General features: G+C 36.9%; 1 protein-coding gene across 3 annotated transcripts; it reads left to right on the forward strand.

Annotated features, from left to right (window-relative positions):
• Positions 1–5,626: 5,626 nt before the first annotated feature.
• il12rb2 (interleukin 12 receptor, beta 2a) lies at positions 5,627–20,325 on the forward strand. 3 transcript variants are annotated; one of them, XM_051896487.1, is made up of 16 exons: positions 5,627–5,785; positions 5,945–6,164; positions 8,479–8,721; positions 9,204–9,318; positions 9,451–9,626; positions 10,754–10,887; positions 11,754–11,895; positions 12,429–12,514; positions 12,948–13,143; positions 13,262–13,444; positions 13,564–13,662; positions 14,216–14,371; positions 14,571–14,708; positions 15,756–15,855; positions 15,945–16,032; positions 18,872–20,325. In XM_051896487.1, exons 2-16 carry the CDS (start codon positions 6,095–6,097, stop codon positions 19,241–19,243), a joined length of 2,298 nt encoding a protein of 765 aa, XP_051752447.1. In that variant the 5' UTR covers positions 5,627–5,785; positions 5,945–6,094; the 3' UTR covers positions 19,244–20,325. The 3 variants fall into 3 exon arrangements, with proteins under 3 accessions (XP_051752447.1, XP_051752449.1, XP_051752448.1); XM_051896489.1 differs by having other exon boundaries at positions 14,619–14,708; XM_051896488.1 differs by having other exon boundaries at positions 6,055–6,164.
• Positions 20,326–21,733: the final 1,408 nt, after the last annotated feature.

The raw sequence follows: 21,733 nt of genomic DNA on the forward strand, positions 1-21,733 counted from the left end.
AGCCAGGCCTTCTCGTCAACATCACTGCCTGACCTCACAAATGCGCTTCTAGAGGAATGGTCAAAAATTCCCATAAAAACATTCCCAAACTTTGTGGAAAGCCTTCCCAGAAGAGCTGAAGATTGAATGGGATGTCATTAAAGTTCATGTGCATGTAAAGGCAGGCGTCCCAAAACTTATAGTGTATATACACTGCCCGGCCCCCCCCAAAAAAAGTCACTGTTTGGATTTTAATAGGCAAATACTTAAGAGTCTATGGATGGATCATTATTACAGTGATTATTATTTTTCTAGATTGTTATATGTTTGGCAACGGTTCTTTTAACTCTAAAAGATGGAGTGTGTAGCTTTTCATTTCTTAAACAACCATGTGGGAAGACACATCATGGCCGTATTCCAGGATGACAATGTCAAGATTCATCAGGCTCAAACTGTGAAAGAATTGTTAGGAGGGAGCATGAAGAATCATTTTCACACATGAATTGGCACTGACCTTAACCTCAGTGTAAGTTTTTGGGATGTGCTGGAGGAGATTTTACAGAGTGCTCACCTCTTGCATTGTCAATACAAGATCTTGACCAAAAAATATACACCTTTCGATGGAAATAAATGTTGTGATGTTTTTCCATCAAGAGGTGCATCAATTTTTGGTCAAGATCTTGTATTGACAATGCAAGAGGTGAGCACTCTGTAAAGTCTACTCCAGCACATCCCGAAGACTTTCAATGACATTAAGGTCTGGACTCAGAGGTGCCAATTCATGTGAGAAAATAATTCTTCATGCTCTCTGAACCATTCTTTCACAATTTTAACCCTGGTGAATCTTGACATTGTCATCCTGGAATATGGCCATGATGTGTCTTCCTACATGGTTGTTTAAGAAATGAAAAGCTACACACTCCATCTTTAAGGGTTAAAAGAACCGTTGCCAAACATATAACATGCTAGATAATAATAATCACTGTAATAATGATCCATTCATAGATTCTTAAGTATTTGCCTATTAAAATCCAAACAGCGACTTTTTTTTTTTTTTTTTTGGCCAGGCAGTGTATATATGTATGTAATATATATATTATATATATATATATACATACACACACATATACATACATATATACATACATATACACACACACACATGTATATATAATATATATATATATATATATATATATATATACAGTGGGTACGGAAAGTATTCAGACCCCCTTAAATTTTTCACTCTTTGTTATATTGCAGCCATTTGCTAAAATCATTTAAGTTCATTTTTTTTCCTCATTAATGTACACACAGCACCCCATATTGACAGAAAAACACAGAATTGTTGACATTTTTGCAGATTTATTAAAAAAGAAAAACTGAAATATCACATGGTCCTAAGTATTCAGACCCTTTGCTGTGACACTCATATATTTAACTCAGGTGCTGTCCATTTCTTCTGATCATCCTTAAGATGGTTCTATACCTTCATTTGAGTCCAGCTGTGTTTGATTATACTGATTGGACTTGATTAGAAAAGCCACACACCTGTCTATATAAGACCTTACAGCTCACAGTGCATGTCAGAGCAAATGAGAATCATGAGGTCAAAGGAACTGCCTGAAGAGCTCAGAGACAGAATTGTGGCAAGGCACAGATCTGGCCAAGGTTACAAAAAAATTTCTGCTGCACTTAAGGTTCCTAAGAGCACAGTGGCCTCCATAATCCTTAAATGGAAGACGTTTGGGACGACTAGAACCCTTCCTAGAGCTGGCCGTCCGGCCAAACTGAGCTATCGGGGGAGAAGAGCCTTGGTGAGAGAGGTAAAGAAGAACCCAAAGATCACTGTGGCTGAGCTCCAGAGATGCAGTCGGGAGATGGGAGAAAGTTGTAGAAAGTCAACCATCACTGCAGCCCTCCACCAGTCGGGGCTTTATGGCAGAGTGGCCCGACGGAAGCCTCTCCTCAGTGCAAGACACATGAAAGCCCGCATGGAGTTTGCTAAGATGGTGAGAAATAAGATTCTCTGGTCTGATGAGACCAAGATAGAACTTTTTGGCTTTAATTCTAAGCGGTATGTGTGGAGAAAACCAGGCACTGCTCATCACCTGTCCAATACAGTCCCAACAGTGAAGCATGGTGGTGGCAGCATCATGCTGTGGGGGTGTTTTTCAGCTGCAGGGACAGGACGACTGGTTGCAGTCGAGGGAAAGATGAATGCGGCCAAGTACAGGGATATCCTGGACGAAAACCTTCTCCAGAGTGCTCAGGACCTCAGACTGGGCCGAAGGTTTACCTTCCAACAAGACAATGACCCTAAGCACACAGCTAAAATAACGAAGGAGTGGCTTCACAACAACTCCGTGACTGTTCTTGAATGGCCCAGCCAGAGCCCTGACTTAAACCCAATTGAGCATCTCTGGAGAGACCTAAAAATGGCTGTCCACCAACGTTTACCATCCAACCTGACAGAACTGGAGAGGATCTGCAAGGAGGAATGGCAGAGGATCCCCAAATCCAGGTGTGAAAAACTTGTTGCATCTTTCCCAAAAAGACTCATGGCTGTATTAGATCAAAAGGGTGCTTCTACTAAATACTGAGCAAAGGGTCTGAATACTTAGGACCATGTGATATTTCAGTTTTTCTTGATTAATAAATCTGCAAAAATGTCAACAATTCTGTGTTTTTCTGTCAGTATGGGGTGCTGTGTGTACATTAATGAGGAAAAAAATGAACTTAAATGATTTTAGCAAATGGCTGCAATATAACAAAGAGTGAAAAATTTAAGGGGGTCTGAATACTTTCCGTACCCACTGTATATATTATACACTGCTCTAAAAATTAACACTTTGAAAACAGATCAGATCTCAATGGGGATGTTACAATAGGACCAGCCAGGAGACAGGAGAGAAGTTTAACAGGTTGTTTATTGAACACAAGCAGATTAGATGGTGACAACAGGTGAGTATGCAGATGCAAGTTCGTGACTGGTGAATGGTATAGAGAATGATACTGTCCTTTGTGGTTGCAGAGTGCAGATGGAGAATGATACTTGCTGACTGGAGACGATGACTGCAGACAACACTTCACACACAGACTGGATACAATGGAGGGAACTCGGAGACAAGGGAACAGGTAAGTAGCGAGGAGAGTCCTTGAGGTAAGCATACAGGTAAGTCCTTTGATGCGAACAATTCCGGACAATGTGACTGTGTGTGTGAGTGTCTTAAGTAGTGCTGGTGATGAGTGAGCTGATGAGGTGCAGGTGGCGGTGATTAGAATGTGTGCGCTGTGATTGGTGGATGTTGGAGCCTGGCGTGTCTGTGACAGGGGAAAAATATCATGCTGGATATCTATACTGATATGGACTGGGTAATGTGTTAGGAATGAAAGGATGCCACATCGTTTGATGGAAATGAAAATTATCAACCTACAGAGGACTGAATTCAAAGACACCCCGAAAATCAAAGTGAAAAAATTATGCAGCAGGCTAGTCCATTTTGCTGAAATTTCATTGCAGCAACTCAAAATTGTACTCAGTAGTTTGTATGGCCCCCACATGCTTGTATGCATGCTTGACAACGTCAGGGCATGCTCCTAATGAGACGACGGATGGTGTCCTGGGGTATTTCCTCCCAGATCTGGACCAGGGCATCACTGAGCTCCTGGACATTTAATAGGGCTCTGGCAGTGCTCATCCTGTTCCTCCTTGCACAAAGGAGCAGATACCGGTCCTGCTGATGGGTTAAGGACCTTCTACAGCCCTGTCCAGCTCTCCTAGAGTAACTGCCTATCTCCTGGAATCTCCTCCATGCTCTTGAGACTGTGTTGGGAGATGCAGCAAACCTTCTGGCAATGTGCATCCTGGAGGAGTTGGACTGCCTGTGCAACCTCTGTAGGGTCCAGGTATCGCCTCATGCTACCTAGCCAAATGCCAAATCACCGACCCTAGCCAAATGCAAAACTAGTGAAAAACAGTCAGAAAAGATGAGTAGGGAAAAAAATGTCAGTGGCCCCCACCTGTAAATCAATTCTTGTTTTGGGAGTCGTCCTATTGTTGCCCATCTAGTGCACCTGTTGTTAATTTCATTAACACCAAAGCAGCTGAAACTGATTAACAGTTTCAGTTATTAAATTAACAGTTAACTGATTAACCCTCTGCTACTTAACTGACCAGATCAGTATCCCAGGAGTTTAACTGACTTGATGCTATTCTCTGATTAAAAAGTGTTCCTTTAATTTTTTTGAGCAGTGTACAAAGCAAGGAGCACAAACAAAGCAACAACAACGATAATGGTGAAATAATTATACAAAATAAAACAAATTAAAGAACAAAATATGTGGGCTATATAGGCAAAATATGGGAAAAAGGCTTAAGGGGCTTAAATCTTATATCATGAGCAGTGTTGGGTAAGTTACTTTTAAAAAAGTAATTCATTACTAGATACTAATTACATCTTCAAAAGTGTAATTAGATTAATGTACTAATTACTCTCTCTAAAGTATTGCATTAATTATTACTAATTGCTTTCTAAATCCCCAATATTGACCAGTTGAACAATACAAGGATAGATATAAAACTGCTCTTTTAATTCTTTCAAATAAGTAGTATAAAATTGCATATATTATTCATAACCTGACCGAAGTATTAAAGGTAGAAGGTTACATTAAAAACATACATTTTATCATTGGATTTTAAATTTAATGTTAAATCCATTATTGTTTGATATTGTTCTATACAGTAGTATAGTCTATTCAGTCTACAGTAGTCTATAGTCTATACAGTATTTAATGCAACTACATCAGATGTAAATTACAGATAAATTAAGAGTATTCCCTTACTTTACTTCAATAGGAAAAGTAAATTACTTAATTACTTAGTAACGCATTACATCCAACACAGTTGCTGGATCATGATGCATGATGCATTTCATTCAACCAAGTTTTGAAGCAAGGGGAGTCTGAAGACCTGCATGGTTTGTGTTTTATGTTTATTATAGATTGCAATTTGAGACTTTGATTTTAAGTATACCACTGGTTATCCTGTTGTGCAGGAACATGTCCCCATCATACATGCCTTAGGCTAATATATTAGATAGAATATTAAACTTACCATTTTTAAAAAATATATTAAAATCTCTTTACGTTTCTATTTTTAAAATATCACGATTAAGTGACTGTAGGGAAACTTTGATTTGATAGATTGAGTAGTTCTTGTTGGGATGAAAAACTGACCATTTATTAATAGGCCTACATATTAGGTTTTCTTTATTTTTCTTTCTCTAATTGAAATGTTTTAACCACCCCAAAAATGTTTTAATTGTTAATCAATCTAATAAACATTTCAAAAGATGGTTAAATTAATATGAAAATTAATTTCCAACCTATTAGGATCCATGCTGTTAATTGTATCACCATTGTGTAAATAAGTTATAATTAAAGTTTAAATGCCTGAGCTTTAGGCTATTGAAGCATCACCATTTTTAAAAGAAATATTGTTTTTACAGACCACAAAATGAAGACCGTTATGTTTACTGTGTCATCTGTACTTCAAACTACAGACATGAATAAAAACATTCCTGACTAATATAACCCAATCCTACAGTATACGAAGTGCAGGAGGTTACTGATGTCACGAGCGCTCATTACTCATTCGAGCTCACGCAAATCAAACAAGACATTGCGCGTTCTCAGTTCTTCAAGAGGAGAGAGAGAGGAGATGCGCTTGACGACTCTACCGACACATTAAAACTTACAATCAGCACAAATGACCAGACCAAACATTTTTGTCCCATGGGCAGGGGTAAGTGTACAATTATGTTATATACCACCAAATATTTAAAAGAGTTCTGGTCTTCAGCTTTAAAAATTACGCGAAATTGACGCGACGTGACAAACGCTCTGCCATTATAATTTAAGGGCTTATACACTACTGAACTGTAGATCTTCGTTTTGTTTGTAGAAAGAAGTACTTTTCCACATGTCTAAATGATTCAGAAGTGAGTTGGATTTCACAATAAGGAAGTAAAATGGGAAAGCAACGCTTAAAATCTCATGAATGGTTGTCCGCAGAGGGTCTTTTGAGTTTGTGTGATCTTCAGCACTGAGCTCGATGTCTTCTGAATGTACGTGGTCGGTCCCCGTCATGTTGTGCTTCATCCTGGCTGCAGGTGCGCATGGAGGTATGCCATCATTATTTTTAATTTAAAATTTTCCTCAATTTTATGCCCCAGGATTTTGATTTCTATTCAGTCAAACTTCTTTTCTCCGTTATTTGAAGGTCTTGGAAACTTCTCCATGCCTTCGTCATTTATTTTTGTTATTTTTCAAAAAGCATGAATAGCCTACTTTTAATAGGCCTATTTAATGCTAGCTCTGAAATTAGCCTCAGCAAGACTAAACTATTTTATTGCAAAAAATGTTTAAAATGCTATTTTCATCATTCTTATTTCTTCCATAAAATGCTGTTGAACAAAAAGTAGGTTACATAATTTGATGATGTGGTGGAAATGTTCATGAATTTCAGAGGAAATTGGCTGACATTTTGTGGTGATTCATGTGTATTGACTGTTGGATATTGTTACAGTTTTTTCAATTGCTAACATCATTTTGTCCAATCTGTAGTCACATTTTTAAAACTCACACAATTAGCACAACATCCGTCTGTTGTGACCATACAATTAACACAATTCATGTCGTTTTCTCACAATATGCAGTCAATTAACATGTTTCTAAAACACTTAAATTTTCTTTTCACACAAGCTTACCCAATATCAAAACCATGGATCTTCCTGGTCTTACTTACAAATGCGTAAACACAGCATGACAGAATGAAGACCTAATGATCCAAACCTTAAATGTAGTATAAAGCCTCTGCAACAACAGCAACACTCAAAAGTACTGAAAAATATATTAAAAATATTGTAACAACTGCTAAGCATTTTTAGATAACAGATCACTGAAATATTGAGAAATTCAAGGATCTGATATCAGTCAGAAGCATAGTCAGGTGTTGAAGTTCTTTCTATTACTTGGTCATATACAATAAAAAAAGGGACTCTTTGAATTTTTTTTTTTTTTTTTTTTTTTTTTTTAATGTGGATGCAGAACAACTCACAAAAGCAGAGTGAGATAATAATAATGTCTGGGTGAATAGATGGAGGAGAGGAGTAGTTGGATCAGGACAGAAGGGAGAAGAAGAGATATGGGAGAAAAGGAAGAATGTGTGCTGCATTGTGCCCCCTTATACATATGGAACCTATGAAAGCTTATTTCTGCCATGGAATAAACAATAAAAATCTTTTTATCTCACAATTCTGATTTCTTTCTCTCACTTCCTTGTTTATATCTCACAATTCTGAGAAAAAAGTCAGAATTGTGAGATAAAAGTCACAATTACCTTTTATTTACCTTTTTTATTCTGTGGCAGAAAAAAAGCTTCCATATAGTAACCAAACGTCATGTATGTTGGATTTGTTGTTGATCAATGACAGCAATTTCATGCTTTCATATAAGTAAAAGCTACATGTAAAGCTTTTACTACAATGATTCCAGTACCACTGTTCCATATACGCAGAATATGTGGTCTGCGTAGGGCACTAACTAAGATGGCAACATCCCACCCTCTATGGGGGCACCATCAACACCCCATCCCACCCCCAGAAAGCAATTTTTACTGAGGTAGCAACAGAAGTTCTGCATAGCGGACCCATTTGAACAGTGGCTGCCCTGTACATTCTATAAAGTAATGCCTCATTCACTTTTAGATAGTATGTTGAGAAGAATGCACACATGGATTTAACCAAAAATGTAGAATGGTTTACACTAAAAAGGAACTGAATTATAAATACATTGGATTTCTTGTTGTCTGCAGGTAGAACTGGAACGTGACAATGCGGTTTTTGAAATGCCATCAACTGTTAGTATTTTGACAGTCATTGCGCTATGATTGACTATATTCATGTTGGATAGTAAACTAGTGCTATAGTGTTTTAACAAAATGATTAAATTTTGAGTCAGGTTTGCTGTGTTTTGATAGCTAGTATATGTAGAAAAATGTTTTTAGCATTTTGAAATTTGTATTTATTTAACAAAATGTGGTTTTGGCCAGAAAATTAACTATTTGGCCAATTGTGTGATGTAGCTGTGTTAAGAGTTTAGAAAAAGTACTTTAGGAAATTAGGAAATCGACGGAATGAATTAGGAAATCGTGCGATTTAATTTTTTTTCTTGCATGTCATGTGCAGGGCTCCATACAGGAATTGTTCTGAATGACACTATTAAAACCTAAGGATGTAAACACATTAGGACTGCAGTGGTCAAAATTTAATAATGTAAGAATTAACCATCGATAAACCCATAACGGCAAACCCATAAGTAATCTGAATTTTGGGCGGAAAGGAACAATGTATGGTTACGACCCTGGTGCAAACATTATCCTGCACTATTCTGTGATGACAATTTTTGTTGCTTCCTCTGTTTTTCTGCATCTTACAGGACCTTTGTGCACTGTAAAGTCGAGCGCAGGCAAAGAAGTCCTCTTAGGTTCCAATTTCACAATCTCCTGCACCTTCAACAAGGAATGCACCAAACAAATTTTTCAGAATATGGAACAAATTAGTTATGAACAATTTCCCAAATCAAGTGTGGTGTCTGTTAAGAATCTAACAGAGTTCAGCGTCTTCGTCTGCAAGTGTAAGGAGAACCCAGAGCCATGTGGGATTGACATCACTCCAGGATGTAAGCTTGTAACTTTCTATAACATGCCTTTATTTCAGGGTTCCCACATACATGCAAGGTCTAGATGCTTTTTCCAAGTTACTCTGAGCTCTGAAATCAGCTAGAAACTGCTCTTTGTGAATGCAGTCTTTATATAATGATTTTATCCTAATCTCAAAAGTCTGTGAGGTTCATTGGTCCAAAAGTGTGGTAACCCTGTCTTACATTATAACACATTATTTCACATAGCTTGAAGTATGTCCTTTAGAGATGCAAAATAAAAACACTTTTTTTTTTTTTACCTAATCACCTGTTTTACCTAATCTCAATGACAAATTATGGCCAGAGAGATAAACAAATGCTTGTGAAGGGTTAAAATTAATCACTGAAACAAAATTAGTTGGAAAAGTGCAGTATGATTTGTTTCACCCTGGGAAGGGTGGAGTCTTTGAAACTTCGAAGTGAAATCTCATGCATGACACAGTCATGTGCTTCTTTTCCAGACCCTCCAGATATTCCACAAAATCTGACGTGCATTCGAAAAACAGAATTTGGCAATGTCAGCTGCACTTGGACAACAGGAAGGGATACCAAAATCAAGACCACATGTCAGTTACGGTTAGTAAAAAGAGTCAAATCATCTTTTCAAGGAGGATCATTGTGTTTATAGATCATATGACAAAACCCAAAGCAGAGACACAAGTAAAAGTCTGAGTAATTACGTTACATGATGTTTTTCCTGTTTTTTAGGGTTCAAGGTGACCCGCACCTCAGCTATGAGAGTTTTATGCTCTCTACAGGACTTTGTTTGTCCACATTCCCCATCGAAAGCTCAAAAATGTCACAGCTTGTCGTGTCACTCAATGTCTCTAATAGTCTGGGTTCAAAAACCTCAGGTCCCCACACCTTCACCCTCAGAAATATAGGTAAAGAAATTCCCAAACTCATAATTTCAAATATCAGTGAAACGGTTTAATTGCATTTAGGATGAGTTATGCTTAATATAGATGACTGAATTGATAACTTAGTTTTTTGCCACTCTTGTATGCAAAAAAATTAGAGTTTACTTTTTATTTCAATGCAAGCTGCTTTTTATTCTCAAATCATTATACGACAAGCAGTTTTCTGTCCACAATGAGAGCAAAAATGCTGCATGATGCAAAAAATCACAGCCAGTCAGTACAGTAGGTGAATGAGTTTTCTTTTTGCGTACTTAAAGCACATTAAAGCAGTGGTTCCCAACCATTTTGACTCCAAGGCCCCCGTTGCTCACAACAATATTTAAAGGCCTGGATGATTAAAAATATTTTTTACTTATAATTTCTACCTGATATTATAATATTTTAGAAGCTGGTATAACTAGAAAATGCATATTTATCAAAAATGCCCATGTTTTTATGATTTTATAAATTTGCATGACTTTTTAAGTCTAGATCACTCTTTCAAAATTATTCACCTTCGTATCATACAAGTTTGTACATAAGAGGTTAAGGGGCTGAATTAAAATAAGAAATTAGTTGATTCATTTTTGAAGAAATCTAAGTCATCTAGAGACCACCATGGAAGTTTGCCCTCAATGGCCCCGGCCCCCCGGCTGAGAACCACTGCATTGAAGAATGTAAAACTAGTATTTTCATGATTTCTATGAAGCTTCTTCAAACTTTTCATGATTTTACTTGTGAAACTATATCACATAATATCAGATGTTTCTAAACTTCCACATTTAATCCGTCCATGTCGTAGAAAAAACAAAAGACAAAATGTTAGCTATTTATGACTATGAACTCAGATTAACATGGAAGACTTTTTTTATTATTATTTCATGTCATTTTGTCGTGGTGTTGGTTGGGGGATTCCAAAGAATCAAAATTGGGCCAGTTTTACAGAGTTGGCTGTTTTTACATCAACCCACTAGTTGACGTCATTATTACAGACGAATGCAGCAGAAGATCTTATCCTGAATTTTGTTTAAAAACGAAAAGAATTATCTTGCATTTCAGCTGTAGAGTACTGTAAACTAAAAATGATGCATTGCTTCTCTGTTTATGTACAGTAAAACCCTCAATACCTCAAATCAGTCATGTGAACTGCTCATCCCAATGGTGCCACCTACACACAGACAATCACAGCATGGACTTGTTTGAAGTCCAATACAGAGCAGTAAATGGGATCTGGAAAACATTTGAGGTAAAACTTCTGATTGTAAAATGTGTAGATTTCCTTTTTCAAAATCTTTGATTATGATCAAACCAAAGTGGTTGATATTCAGAATCAAGCCACTTCTACACACCTATCAGTCATCTGTCTTGGTAAAGCCGATAAAGAAAAATGCAGAGTTGCAAAGAGTCTATTCATGATGACACAGACAAAACCCACAAAAACCTCACAAACTGTTTGGTCGTCAAACCACAAGCCCTCCATGATGACTCAAAACTTGAATAAGAAATGTCAAGAAAGGGGTTTTTTCAATCTTTATCATTAGGAAACTGAACCGCTGACTGTTGCTCTTCCCACAATGTATGTCTTGATGTATCTTTATCAATGAAATTATTCAGTAGTGTTAAATACAGTACAGTACAGCCAGTTTGGGAAGAATACAAAAATATGCTTGAAGGTTCAGAGATGGACTGGTTGATTCTAAACCTAAAGATGCTTCCTACAAGTGAAAGTGCTTCTGCCATTTGAGTGCTTAAAGGGATAGTTCAAACAAAGTGAGCGTTTGTCATCACCCTCATATCCTTCCAAACCATTATTTTGCATTGAACACCAAAGGTAAAAAAATTTAAATGGTGTTTGGCATAAAAACAGTTTAAAAGCTTCTAAGCTTGCATATTCCATTTTCCTTTTGTGTTTCGCAAAAGGAAAGTAAATTATGACAAAATGTTTTGGGGTGAGCTTTTCCTTAAGTACAATCTCTAGGAATAATAAAGAAGCATTCAAACATTCTCAGGCAGCTTCAAAACTACTGAATTTTAAAAGTAAACCAGAGAGATCTTCATAGTTAAGATATTACAACTGATGTGATAAGAACATATTTTATGCTGTCTCCGCAGACTAGTACCAAGATGAATTGGAATATTACCTCACTGCAGCCAGATACCAAGTACAAGTTCAAGATCAGGAGGAAAATATACCATAGAGTAGGTTTGTGGAGTGACTGGAGTCAAGAAAAGGAAACCATAACTGAAGAGGAAGGTAAATTATTAAATACATTCTTGTAAAAATTTTGTAATTATGGGATTTGAAGGCAGTTATCTTGAGTTATCTTGTGTAGTATTGTGTAGTTACCTCTTTTAAAGTCAACAGAAAGTTTAAGAGGGATTAAATGAATGTAGTTAGTTGCATGTTCTGGAAAGAGTACTTCAGAAATATGATGGTGTTAGATAAGTTCACTATACTGACGCAGGATAGTCATGCTTCTTTGTCAGCATGCCTCAGGTGTTTAAAATAATGAGGGCAAAAATAGATGAAGCAAACTTGAGTGTTGACAGATTAAAGTAACTTTTGATAACCTTTCAGTGTTACTGGAGAAGTGAAAGACTTTCAAATTTGACGGGAAGTACTGACTTCTGGTGAAACTTAAAAAAGATTTTGTGGAGATTATTTTGGATAAATAAATCCCACAATATATTAATCTTCAACAGTTAACTCAATTTACATGCCCAGTGAAAGAAAAAAAGCATGACGGATTGTAACATGTTTTTGTTTATTTCTCTCTCTCTCTTTAGCTCCTGTAAAGGAGCTTGACGTCTGGTACCTCCAAGAACCGAAAACTTTGCAGTCTGGAAACAAGTGTTTCCACATATTTTGGAAGGTACCCTTCACCTACCAAAATTGTTTTTTCTTTCTTTTCTTTTCTTTTTTTTCTTTTAGTGTTTTATTTAGCTGTGCATACTCTACGGACAGGTCATTGCACAACCTATCCGTAAAGTATGCACTCTATTTTAGACACACGCCCTTAAAGGTCAAACCACCAAGTGATGGCTTGCTTAGTGTGAATTGCATCTTCCCAAACACACTGTTACTCTGAAACCAAAAGTTAGTCGACAGTCAGTTTCAGTTTACAAAAAACGAGTAGAGGCTTAGAGGAAATGATGGATTTGAGAATTCTCTCTTTCAGAGTCATATTTGTGCCTCATGTCGTTAATGGCTGACTCAGTCACAGATTTTTGTTAGATAAATGCATTCAGAAATATTGAACTGCATGCTAAAAAATGCCATTTATTTACATTTTCGTTATGTTTTAGGAACTGAATATATCAGATGCCAAGGGGAAGATTCTGAAGTATAATATAAGTGTTCTGGAGCAGAAGAGCAACTCAAAGAGCCCAATTCCACCCAGAAAAAAAAATTACATATGCTGTTCTAACTGTTCTGTGTCAGTGTCTGCAGTTAACTCAAAGGGTCAATCTCCTGCAAAATTTACTGAGCTGCATTCTCCAGGTAAGCCTGTTTTTTTTTGTTTTTTTAAACAAAGCTAATGTGAGACAAATAACTGGTTTTACTCCAACTAATGAGGAAAAGATTCAAAACGTGTAAGCCATGTTTGTTGTGTTCACAGGCTTTGCTTCAGGTTTCCTGCCACAGCCACACAAACTATTAAATAATCATAGCGTTGCCCTCTCCTGGCAGAGACCTGCCATTGCAGACCAAAAAACTGAGTATGTGGTGCATTGGTATCCAGTTGGATACATTGAGAGGATTCAGTGGATTCGAGTACTGAATACCACAGCTAACATTACAGGCAAGTTTGATTGGATGATACGAGTTAAGACCAGTCAAAATTAGCTGGTTGGTTTCAAGAGGAATAAAAACTTTTTCTCTTTATTATTATTAAAACTTTTTATTCTGCTGTATGTCCAGGTCTCCAGCCTCATCAGTGCTATCAGGGTGCAGTCACTGCTCTGCAAACATCTGGTCCCATAATGGCACACATTAGAGGCATCTCCACATGGCAGTCAGGTTGGAGGCTTAATGCTCATTTTGCAATCTGTATATAAAATTCTGAATCAGTATATAAAAAATATATATACACACTACTGTTTGGGTTTTTTTTATGGAAAATGAATACTTTTATTCAGCAAGGATTGCATTAAATTGTTCAAAAGTAGCAGTAAATACATTTATAATATTACAAAAAATGAGTATTTCAAATAAATGCTGTTCTTTTTGCAAATCAAAAAAACCTGAAAAAATGTTTACCACAAAAATATTAAGCAGCAATGTTTTCAACATGATACAACACTGATGCATAGGTTAACTCCACTCAAAGTGTAGTAACATCTACAAGCGAAATTAGAATGCTCCTGAGCTAAATTTCAAGTGTCCCAGAAAAGAGTATGAATGCTTATACAATGTAATTATTTCAGCTTATCCTTTTTAGTAAATTTGCAAAGTTGTCACAGAGCTGTTTTTTGCTCTGTCGTTATGGTGTATGGAGTGTAGATTGATGTGAAACAGAACAAAATGTGAAAAAAATCTCCTGATCATAATCCCTGTATCTTGGAATTCACAGCTCCAGAACAAGGTCCAGTTCCTCAACCACTCTTGAAGAATACTGAGAGCTTGCAGGTGAAATGGTCTGAAATCCCTCAAGAGAAGAGAAGAGGCTGTTTGAAAAAATACACCATCTACTTGTGGAACAAGTTAACGAGAGATACTCAAACTTACAGTAAGGCACAGGTTACCTTACAGTTAACTTACAGGTTAACTTACCGGTCTATATATTTACTATTGACTCTCAGATGCTTATTTTTACATTTCTTTTATTAAGAAACATAATGTAGGACTGCTAATTGCTTGGGATGTTCATTGTTCAGCAATATTAGTGCATTTTAATAGAGCTTTCTGATGCCTAACTTTGACTGTAGGTGTGGACTATCCAAAGAAACAGTATACTATTAGTGGTCTGTCACCAGGACAGTGTTATAATCTGTGGGTCACAGCCTGGACAGATGCTGGGGAGGGACCCAGAGGAAGTGATCTCCCATTCTGCACACCAACAGACGGTATGTATTTGTGCAGATTATGGAAAACATACACCAATCAGGCATAACATTATGACTACTGACAGGTGAAGTGAATAACACTGATCATCTCTTCATCACGGCATCTATTAGTGGGTGGGATATATTAGGCAGCGAGTGAACATTTTGTCCTCAAAGTTGATGTGTTAGAAGCAGGAAAAATGGGCAAGCGTAAGGATTTGAGCGAGTTTGACAAGGGTCAAATAGTGATGGCTAGGCGTCTGGGTCAGAGCATCTCCAAAACTGCAGCTTTTGTAGGGAGTTCCCGGTCAGCAGTGGTCAGTATCTATCAAAAGTGGTCCAAGGAAGGAACAGTGGTGAACCGGCGACAGGGTCATGGGCGGCCAAGGCTCATTAATGCACGTGGGGAGCGAAGGCTGGCCCGTGTGGTCTGATCCAACAGATGAGCTACTGTAGCTCAAATTGCTCAAGAAGTTAATGCTGGTCCTGATAGAAAGGTGTCAGAATACACAGTGCATTGCAGTTTGTTGCATATGGGGCTGCATAGCTGCAGACCCGTCAGGGTGCCCATGCTGACCCCTGTCCACCGCCAAAAGCACCAACAGTAGGCACGTGAGCATCATAACTGGACCATGGAGCAATGGAAGAAGGTAGCCTGGTCTTATGAATCACGTTTTCTTTTACATCACGTGGATGGCCGGGTGCGTGTGCGTTGCTTACCTGGGGAACACAGGGCACCAGGATGCACTACGGGAAGAAGGCAAGCCGGCGGAAGCAGTGTGTTGCTTTGGGCAATGTTCTGCTGGGAAACTTTGGGTCCTGCCATCCATGTGGATGTTACTTTGACACTCCATACTCCATGCCTTGTTGGCTCAGGGCTTTTTTGGCAGCAAAAGGGGGACCAACACACTATTAGGAAGGTGGTCATAATGTTATTCCTGATCAATGTATATAAGCTAAATAAAAGCACTAGACACGGAACACCCAGCATTCTTTTTTCAACTCGCTTTTGTAAAGAAAGATGTCTTTCAGCCATTTTGATAAGTGACCCGTGTCATCCTCTTTCAGCTGAGAAACTATTGTCCCATGTGATCTTGGCTGGTGGAGCAGTACTTTTGGCCTGCTTAATCCTCTTGTGCATCTGTCAGTTCTCCTCTGTGCAGAAAAGGTAAGGAACAGCAGAATGCTTAAAATCCACAGAGAAAAGACTGTTGTTTTTTTTATTTAAAATACTGCCATGTCTGTTCTGCTCAATAGATGCTTAAGTTGTTGCCAGTGTCTGCTGCCTACAGTTATTCCAGATCCAGCAAACAGCAATTGTGCAAAGACGTACACTGATGACCAGGTAAATGTATGAAGATGCCCACACAGACTGTATTTTCAAAACTAGTGAGCTATCTAATTGGACAGCATTTATGGGCATGTTTTAACATCCAAATAAAATGAATATTTAACTGAGTAAATGATCATTCATCATTTACAGGGGTTCCCATACATTTTTTGTCAGCCGAACCCCTTTAAGTTAATATTTCAATAATTTAACCTATTTGCATGTTCATGGTTCTCTGTCGTTGGTTAATGGTCACATGGCATGCAAGTAAACAGATAAAATATCTAATCTTTTTTGTGCTTTCAAGTATTTTATTTTGATTGTTTGTATTTTAAAATGATAGGGCTGCATGACTTGGCCCAAAAATTATATTTTGATTATTTTGTCATGTATTGTGATTTGCTATTAAAAGGTTAATGTTTAGAATGCTAATGTAAATAGTTATTTTTAAGGGTGCTCAACATGGCCTCACTCATTACAATAGCCACCTATCACTACAAATTACCAGGGTTGGGCAAAAATACATCAAAATGTATTTGAAAATAAAATACCAAATACCTTAATTTTAAGTGTATCAAAATAAACTACAAAATACAGCAGCCACACCATGTATCAAAATAAACTACCGTATTTTTGTATTTTGTATTTTGTATTATTGACTATAGTTTAAATAAAATGGTAATACAATATGACGATCTCAAAGTGTAACTGAAAAAAATGATCTTAATTATGTCAGATAATACTTAAGCAAAACATGGTCAGGTCAAAGTGTTTGAATTATTAATTTGGTTCCAAATTTTTATCAATTTTACTGGTAGTCCACTGTATGAAGAATTTTTGGGTATAATATATCAAAGTTTACTTTATTTTGCTATCCTCACTTACATAAATGAACTATAGTGTCCTGCACCCACTAGGAAAAATATATCAAAAATGTCAAAAATGTCTGAATAATTTTTGGTTTGACTGTATTTTGTTGACTTGTGTACTTGCATTATCCCAAATGTTTCCAAGAATGTTTAAATCCAGAGAAATAAGCAATTTTAACCAGGACACAGGCTGTGTCCGTGCGTCGCCTATCAATGACATCATATCATTACCCTCTGTTTCTGGTTTTATTTTGTAGAAACCATGGAAACACTAAAGACACATTATATTCCTCATCTGCTTAATGAAACACATATGTTTTATTAGACAGATAAGGAACTGTTTGGATTCATTCATTGACAGAAAACTAATCATGTTTCTCGTTTTCTTGATTTACCGTGAGTACCATGTTTTACCATGACTAATATCGATCTAGTTTACAACAAGTGTCTCATAGCCGAATGAACGCAGAGTAGCACTATAACAACTTTCAACATGCTCAACATGCTAGACCAAAAAAAGCGGAAGCGGCGACTGTGGCATAATAAAAGCTCTGCTGTTCTCAAGACATGGGTTGTGTTCGTCTCTCATTATCAATTGCTCCAGCGGTCTCATTCAGCTCCAACATCACTCGCCCTGCTCTGCTTCATACTATAGTAACGTTAATAATCGCATCCATGAACATGATTTTTGCCCGAGTCCCGTCCCGATTCTTTTCCACTGGCTGTAGACGTGAAGACAACACATCCCATGATTCCACAAAATCAAGGATAAACGACTGAATAAGGGACCTCTAGCGATGAAAGTTAGCATATTGTGGCTTTAACAGATCAAATATTCACATATCCCTGTGATCTCCCAGATAAATGTTAGTTTTAAAGTAACCAACAGTTTATGAATGACTCATAACTGTATCCTAATTTAGTTACTTGGTGTTTGGTAATGAAGGGCCTACTTTGCATCAGCAACACTGACTCAATGACATTCATAGTCATTCATAAGAAGACAACTGATGGCACCTGTTTTCATAGCAACTAGTTTCTAACTAGTTAATCATTTGATTGTTAATCATAAATATAGGGGGCTGCTGCTCGGTTTAATAGTTTTCAAGAACATTATGAAAATTGGTAAACTATTTAACCTAGGCTACTAAAACAAACAACAAAACTTAACATCTGTGCTGAGCTCAACAAGTCTGGGCAAATCTGAGCACCAATCAGAGGCCGCATTTTTATGATGTCAGCAGTTTTTATGAAAGTATTTTACAGTATTTTAAAACTACAAAAATACAAAACACTAAAGTATTTTGATAGAAAATACAAACCAACTTTCATCAACCCTATCAAATACAAATTACAAAATACTATTTTGTATTTGAAATACATGTATCATAAATACTGCCCATCCCTGCAAATTACAATACAAAATTTATGTCTTAAATTCTTCACTTCCAACGTTCAAACGTTATTTTGGTCAAGTATTGGTAAAATGCTGTAACTTCTATTGACAAAAACATTGAAAATTATGCAAATGTGAATGTAAAGCACAAATGCACTTTAAAATCACAGCGCTTGTGCGTTCTATGTAAACAGTGCTTAGTAATCACATCATCTTCATCATTAATTTATGATTGGCTAAAAGCAGACTTCTTAAGTCCACGCACATGCTCATACCAGTAATATGCTTTGTTCACACTTAGCATCAAAATGCTAATTTACTGCTATTGTGGGTTTAGATTCTAAAAGTCCTGGGTCATTATGTGGTTTTTGTATGGAAAAGCATTTTACTTTTAGGTTCCAGAGAAGAAATAACCCATATGGGTTTGGAATGCCTTAAAGTTGAATGGATTATGATAGCATTTTGCCAAACATACTGCAGTAGTGTCATTTAAAATGGAATTGGAATTGTTGAGTGGTGACTTAAATCAGAACTACAATTGTAATTCATTAATCAATCCCCACCTGTCCCTCTTCCCGTCTCCACATAGGGTGAAATTAAATTCTATCTTCACAAATATGACCCCAGTGTGAGTGAGGATCCCGAAAACGTAGAGGTGGAGGAAGTTCCCTACCCCAGCTTCCCTTGCACCTACATCAAAAGCTTCTCTCAGGAGTCCAGTTCCTCTGATGCCACCCAAAGCACCAGGACCACAGACTACACAGATGACTACATCTCCACTCATGGCGCAATAAGTGGAGGAGAAGAGGAAGAGGACCAGGAAGAAGAGGCGTGTTTGGATGAATTTGAATTCTTCCCAAGCACTCAAAGCCCTTTCCTGGAACCGCTGGTTTTAACTGGAGGAAAGTTGACACTGGATGCAGTGAAAATAGACTGCAGTGAATTTCTGGATTGCACATGATCCTCCACAGGCATTAAAATTTGACCTGACTGTGACTGTACTATGGATGCTGAAAAATAATCATGGACATCCCAAAGATAATTTGTCAGTCAAAAGGACAAACTTTATCTTTAAACAACTTACTCTGAATCCCAGCCATATCTGCAAGCAGCTCAAGCTCATGCTGTAATGGAAGTAGCAACAGATCTTTTCTTCTATATTGTGACATACATCAGAGTGAAATGGATTAACGAAAAAAGGGTGAAAAAAGATGGGCAGGGACTTGCTTCTATCTCTCTGTTGTTGATTGGATGGAGGCAGATCTGAATGTGAGCTTACAGTCAACTGTAAGAAAGGGGTGGGGTTTAAACAGACCAAATGATTGGAAGTCTGGCATACGTTACAAGAGAGAAGTTTGGCATTTCACCGGAAGATCGAATTATATTTTAATTAAAAATTGTGGTCAAAAAAATAAAACAAAATAGATGAATCATTCACAATAAGACCAATAACATGCATTTAGAAAATAGATGTTCATTTCATGCCTACTTTAAAAGCTTGTATGGTTGTGTTGTGGCAGGATGTGGCAGTGTAGGCCTCTTGGGACATGACAGAAGGTTGAAACAAAAGTAAGGTTAACTTCATATCCTTTTCAGCACACATGGTTTGCCTCAGGTACTTATCTCTGAAATGCAGATGATCTAACAGACTGGTAACAGCCAATCAAGAGTATGGATACTTAATGAATGTACGTTGAAAAGGTTTTTAGGACATATTCTACAGATTTGTTCTTTCCACTAAACACTCAGCAGCTGACCAACACTAACCCTTCACTTTAACTTTTAAACTGTTTCACAATACAGTAATCAAGAAAACATTGCACAAGCATCAATATCATGGGAGACTCAGTACTCATATCTACAACTTACTCTAACACAAGATGTTTGACCAATTACACAAATAATACATTGTCATCATATCAGTTTTTCACCAGCTCAACTGAATACTGTCCTAATGTAATGTTTTAAATTGCATGTACTGTAAACCTTTAATGTCAATGCATCAAAGACAAAAACAAACAAAACAAAAAAAAAATTTGAAAACTGTGTGGTTTACTGTTACTTCAACTCTAAAACGAAATGGTAAATAGGTTTGTGGAGACGTGTACATGAAAACACATGATTTTGGTATATAGATTTTTCACCAGTCAACCATAAAATAGTTGTTCCTGTGTACTGCAAAAATAAACTTAATAACCTGGATTTCTATTTTCTAAAGTGGAACTTGGCCATAATAGCACATCTCCTCCACAAGCCGCACAATTAAAGGCATCATGTCCATAAAACAAATGGAGCAGGAGCACAAGCAATAGAAATACTGATAGTTGCCTAACACTTGCAAGTTAAAACCCACACCAAATAAAAATTAAACAAGGAAAGGAATCATTAAACAAGTGTCTGATTATTATAGTAACCCTCTCAGTCATTGACCGTATTATTAATTTTTAATTCATACATTAGTTATGAACAACGAACAATATTTCTACAGCATTTATTCATTTCAACATTTACTAACAGATTTTTAAAATTGAAACTTACATCTGTTAGCATTAACGCATCAGGTGCTAATGTGAGTAAAAAATAAAAAATTGCATTTTTAACTACCATTAAATAAAAAATAATAAATGCTGTAAAAAAAAAAATTGTTCAGTCCATATTAACTAATGCATTAACTAATGTTAACAAATTGACCCTTCTGTAAAGATTTATTGTTATTTTTAAGCCAAACTCAATCTGAAACCACTTTGAAATTTATGTCATTAACTATTCCCCCTAATGTTGTCCCAAACCCATAAGACCTTCGTTCATCTTCAGAACACAAATTAAAGATATTTTTTGATGAAATCTGAGGATTTCTGAACCACATAGGCAGCAACATCATTGCACCTTTCAAGATCCAGAAAGGTAGTAAAGAAAGATATCATTAAAATAGTCCATGTGACTACAGTGGTTCAACCTTATTGTTATGAAGCGACAAGAACACTTTTTGTGCACAAAAACAAAACAAAAATAACTTTAGGAGACAGACGGGAAAGAGAAGAAATCGTTGAATAAAGTTATTTTTGTGTTTTTTTGCGCATTCTTGTCGCTTCATAACATTATGGTTAAACCACTGTAGTCACGTGGACTATTTTAACAATGTTTTTACTACCTTTCTGGGCCTTGAAAGTAGTAATAACATTTCAGTCTAGTCTATCGGAGACCAGAAAGCTCACGGATTTCATAAAAAAATATCTTCATTTGTGTTCTGAAGATGAACGAAGATCTTTTGGGTTTGGAAAGATATGAGGGCAAGTAATGACAATTTTTATTTTTGGGTGAACCAACCCTTTAATTTGTGTTCCGAAGATGAACGAAGGTCTTACGGGTGTGGAACGACATGAGGGTGAGTAATTAATAACAGAAATTTCATTTTTGGGTGAACGAACCCTTTAACAAACACTACATTATA

Source organism: Ctenopharyngodon idella, chromosome 6 (genome assembly GCF_019924925.1).
Source record: "Ctenopharyngodon idella isolate HZGC_01 chromosome 6, HZGC01, whole genome shotgun sequence".
In the NCBI taxonomy this organism is placed as follows: domain Eukaryota; kingdom Metazoa; phylum Chordata; class Actinopteri; order Cypriniformes; family Xenocyprididae; genus Ctenopharyngodon; species Ctenopharyngodon idella.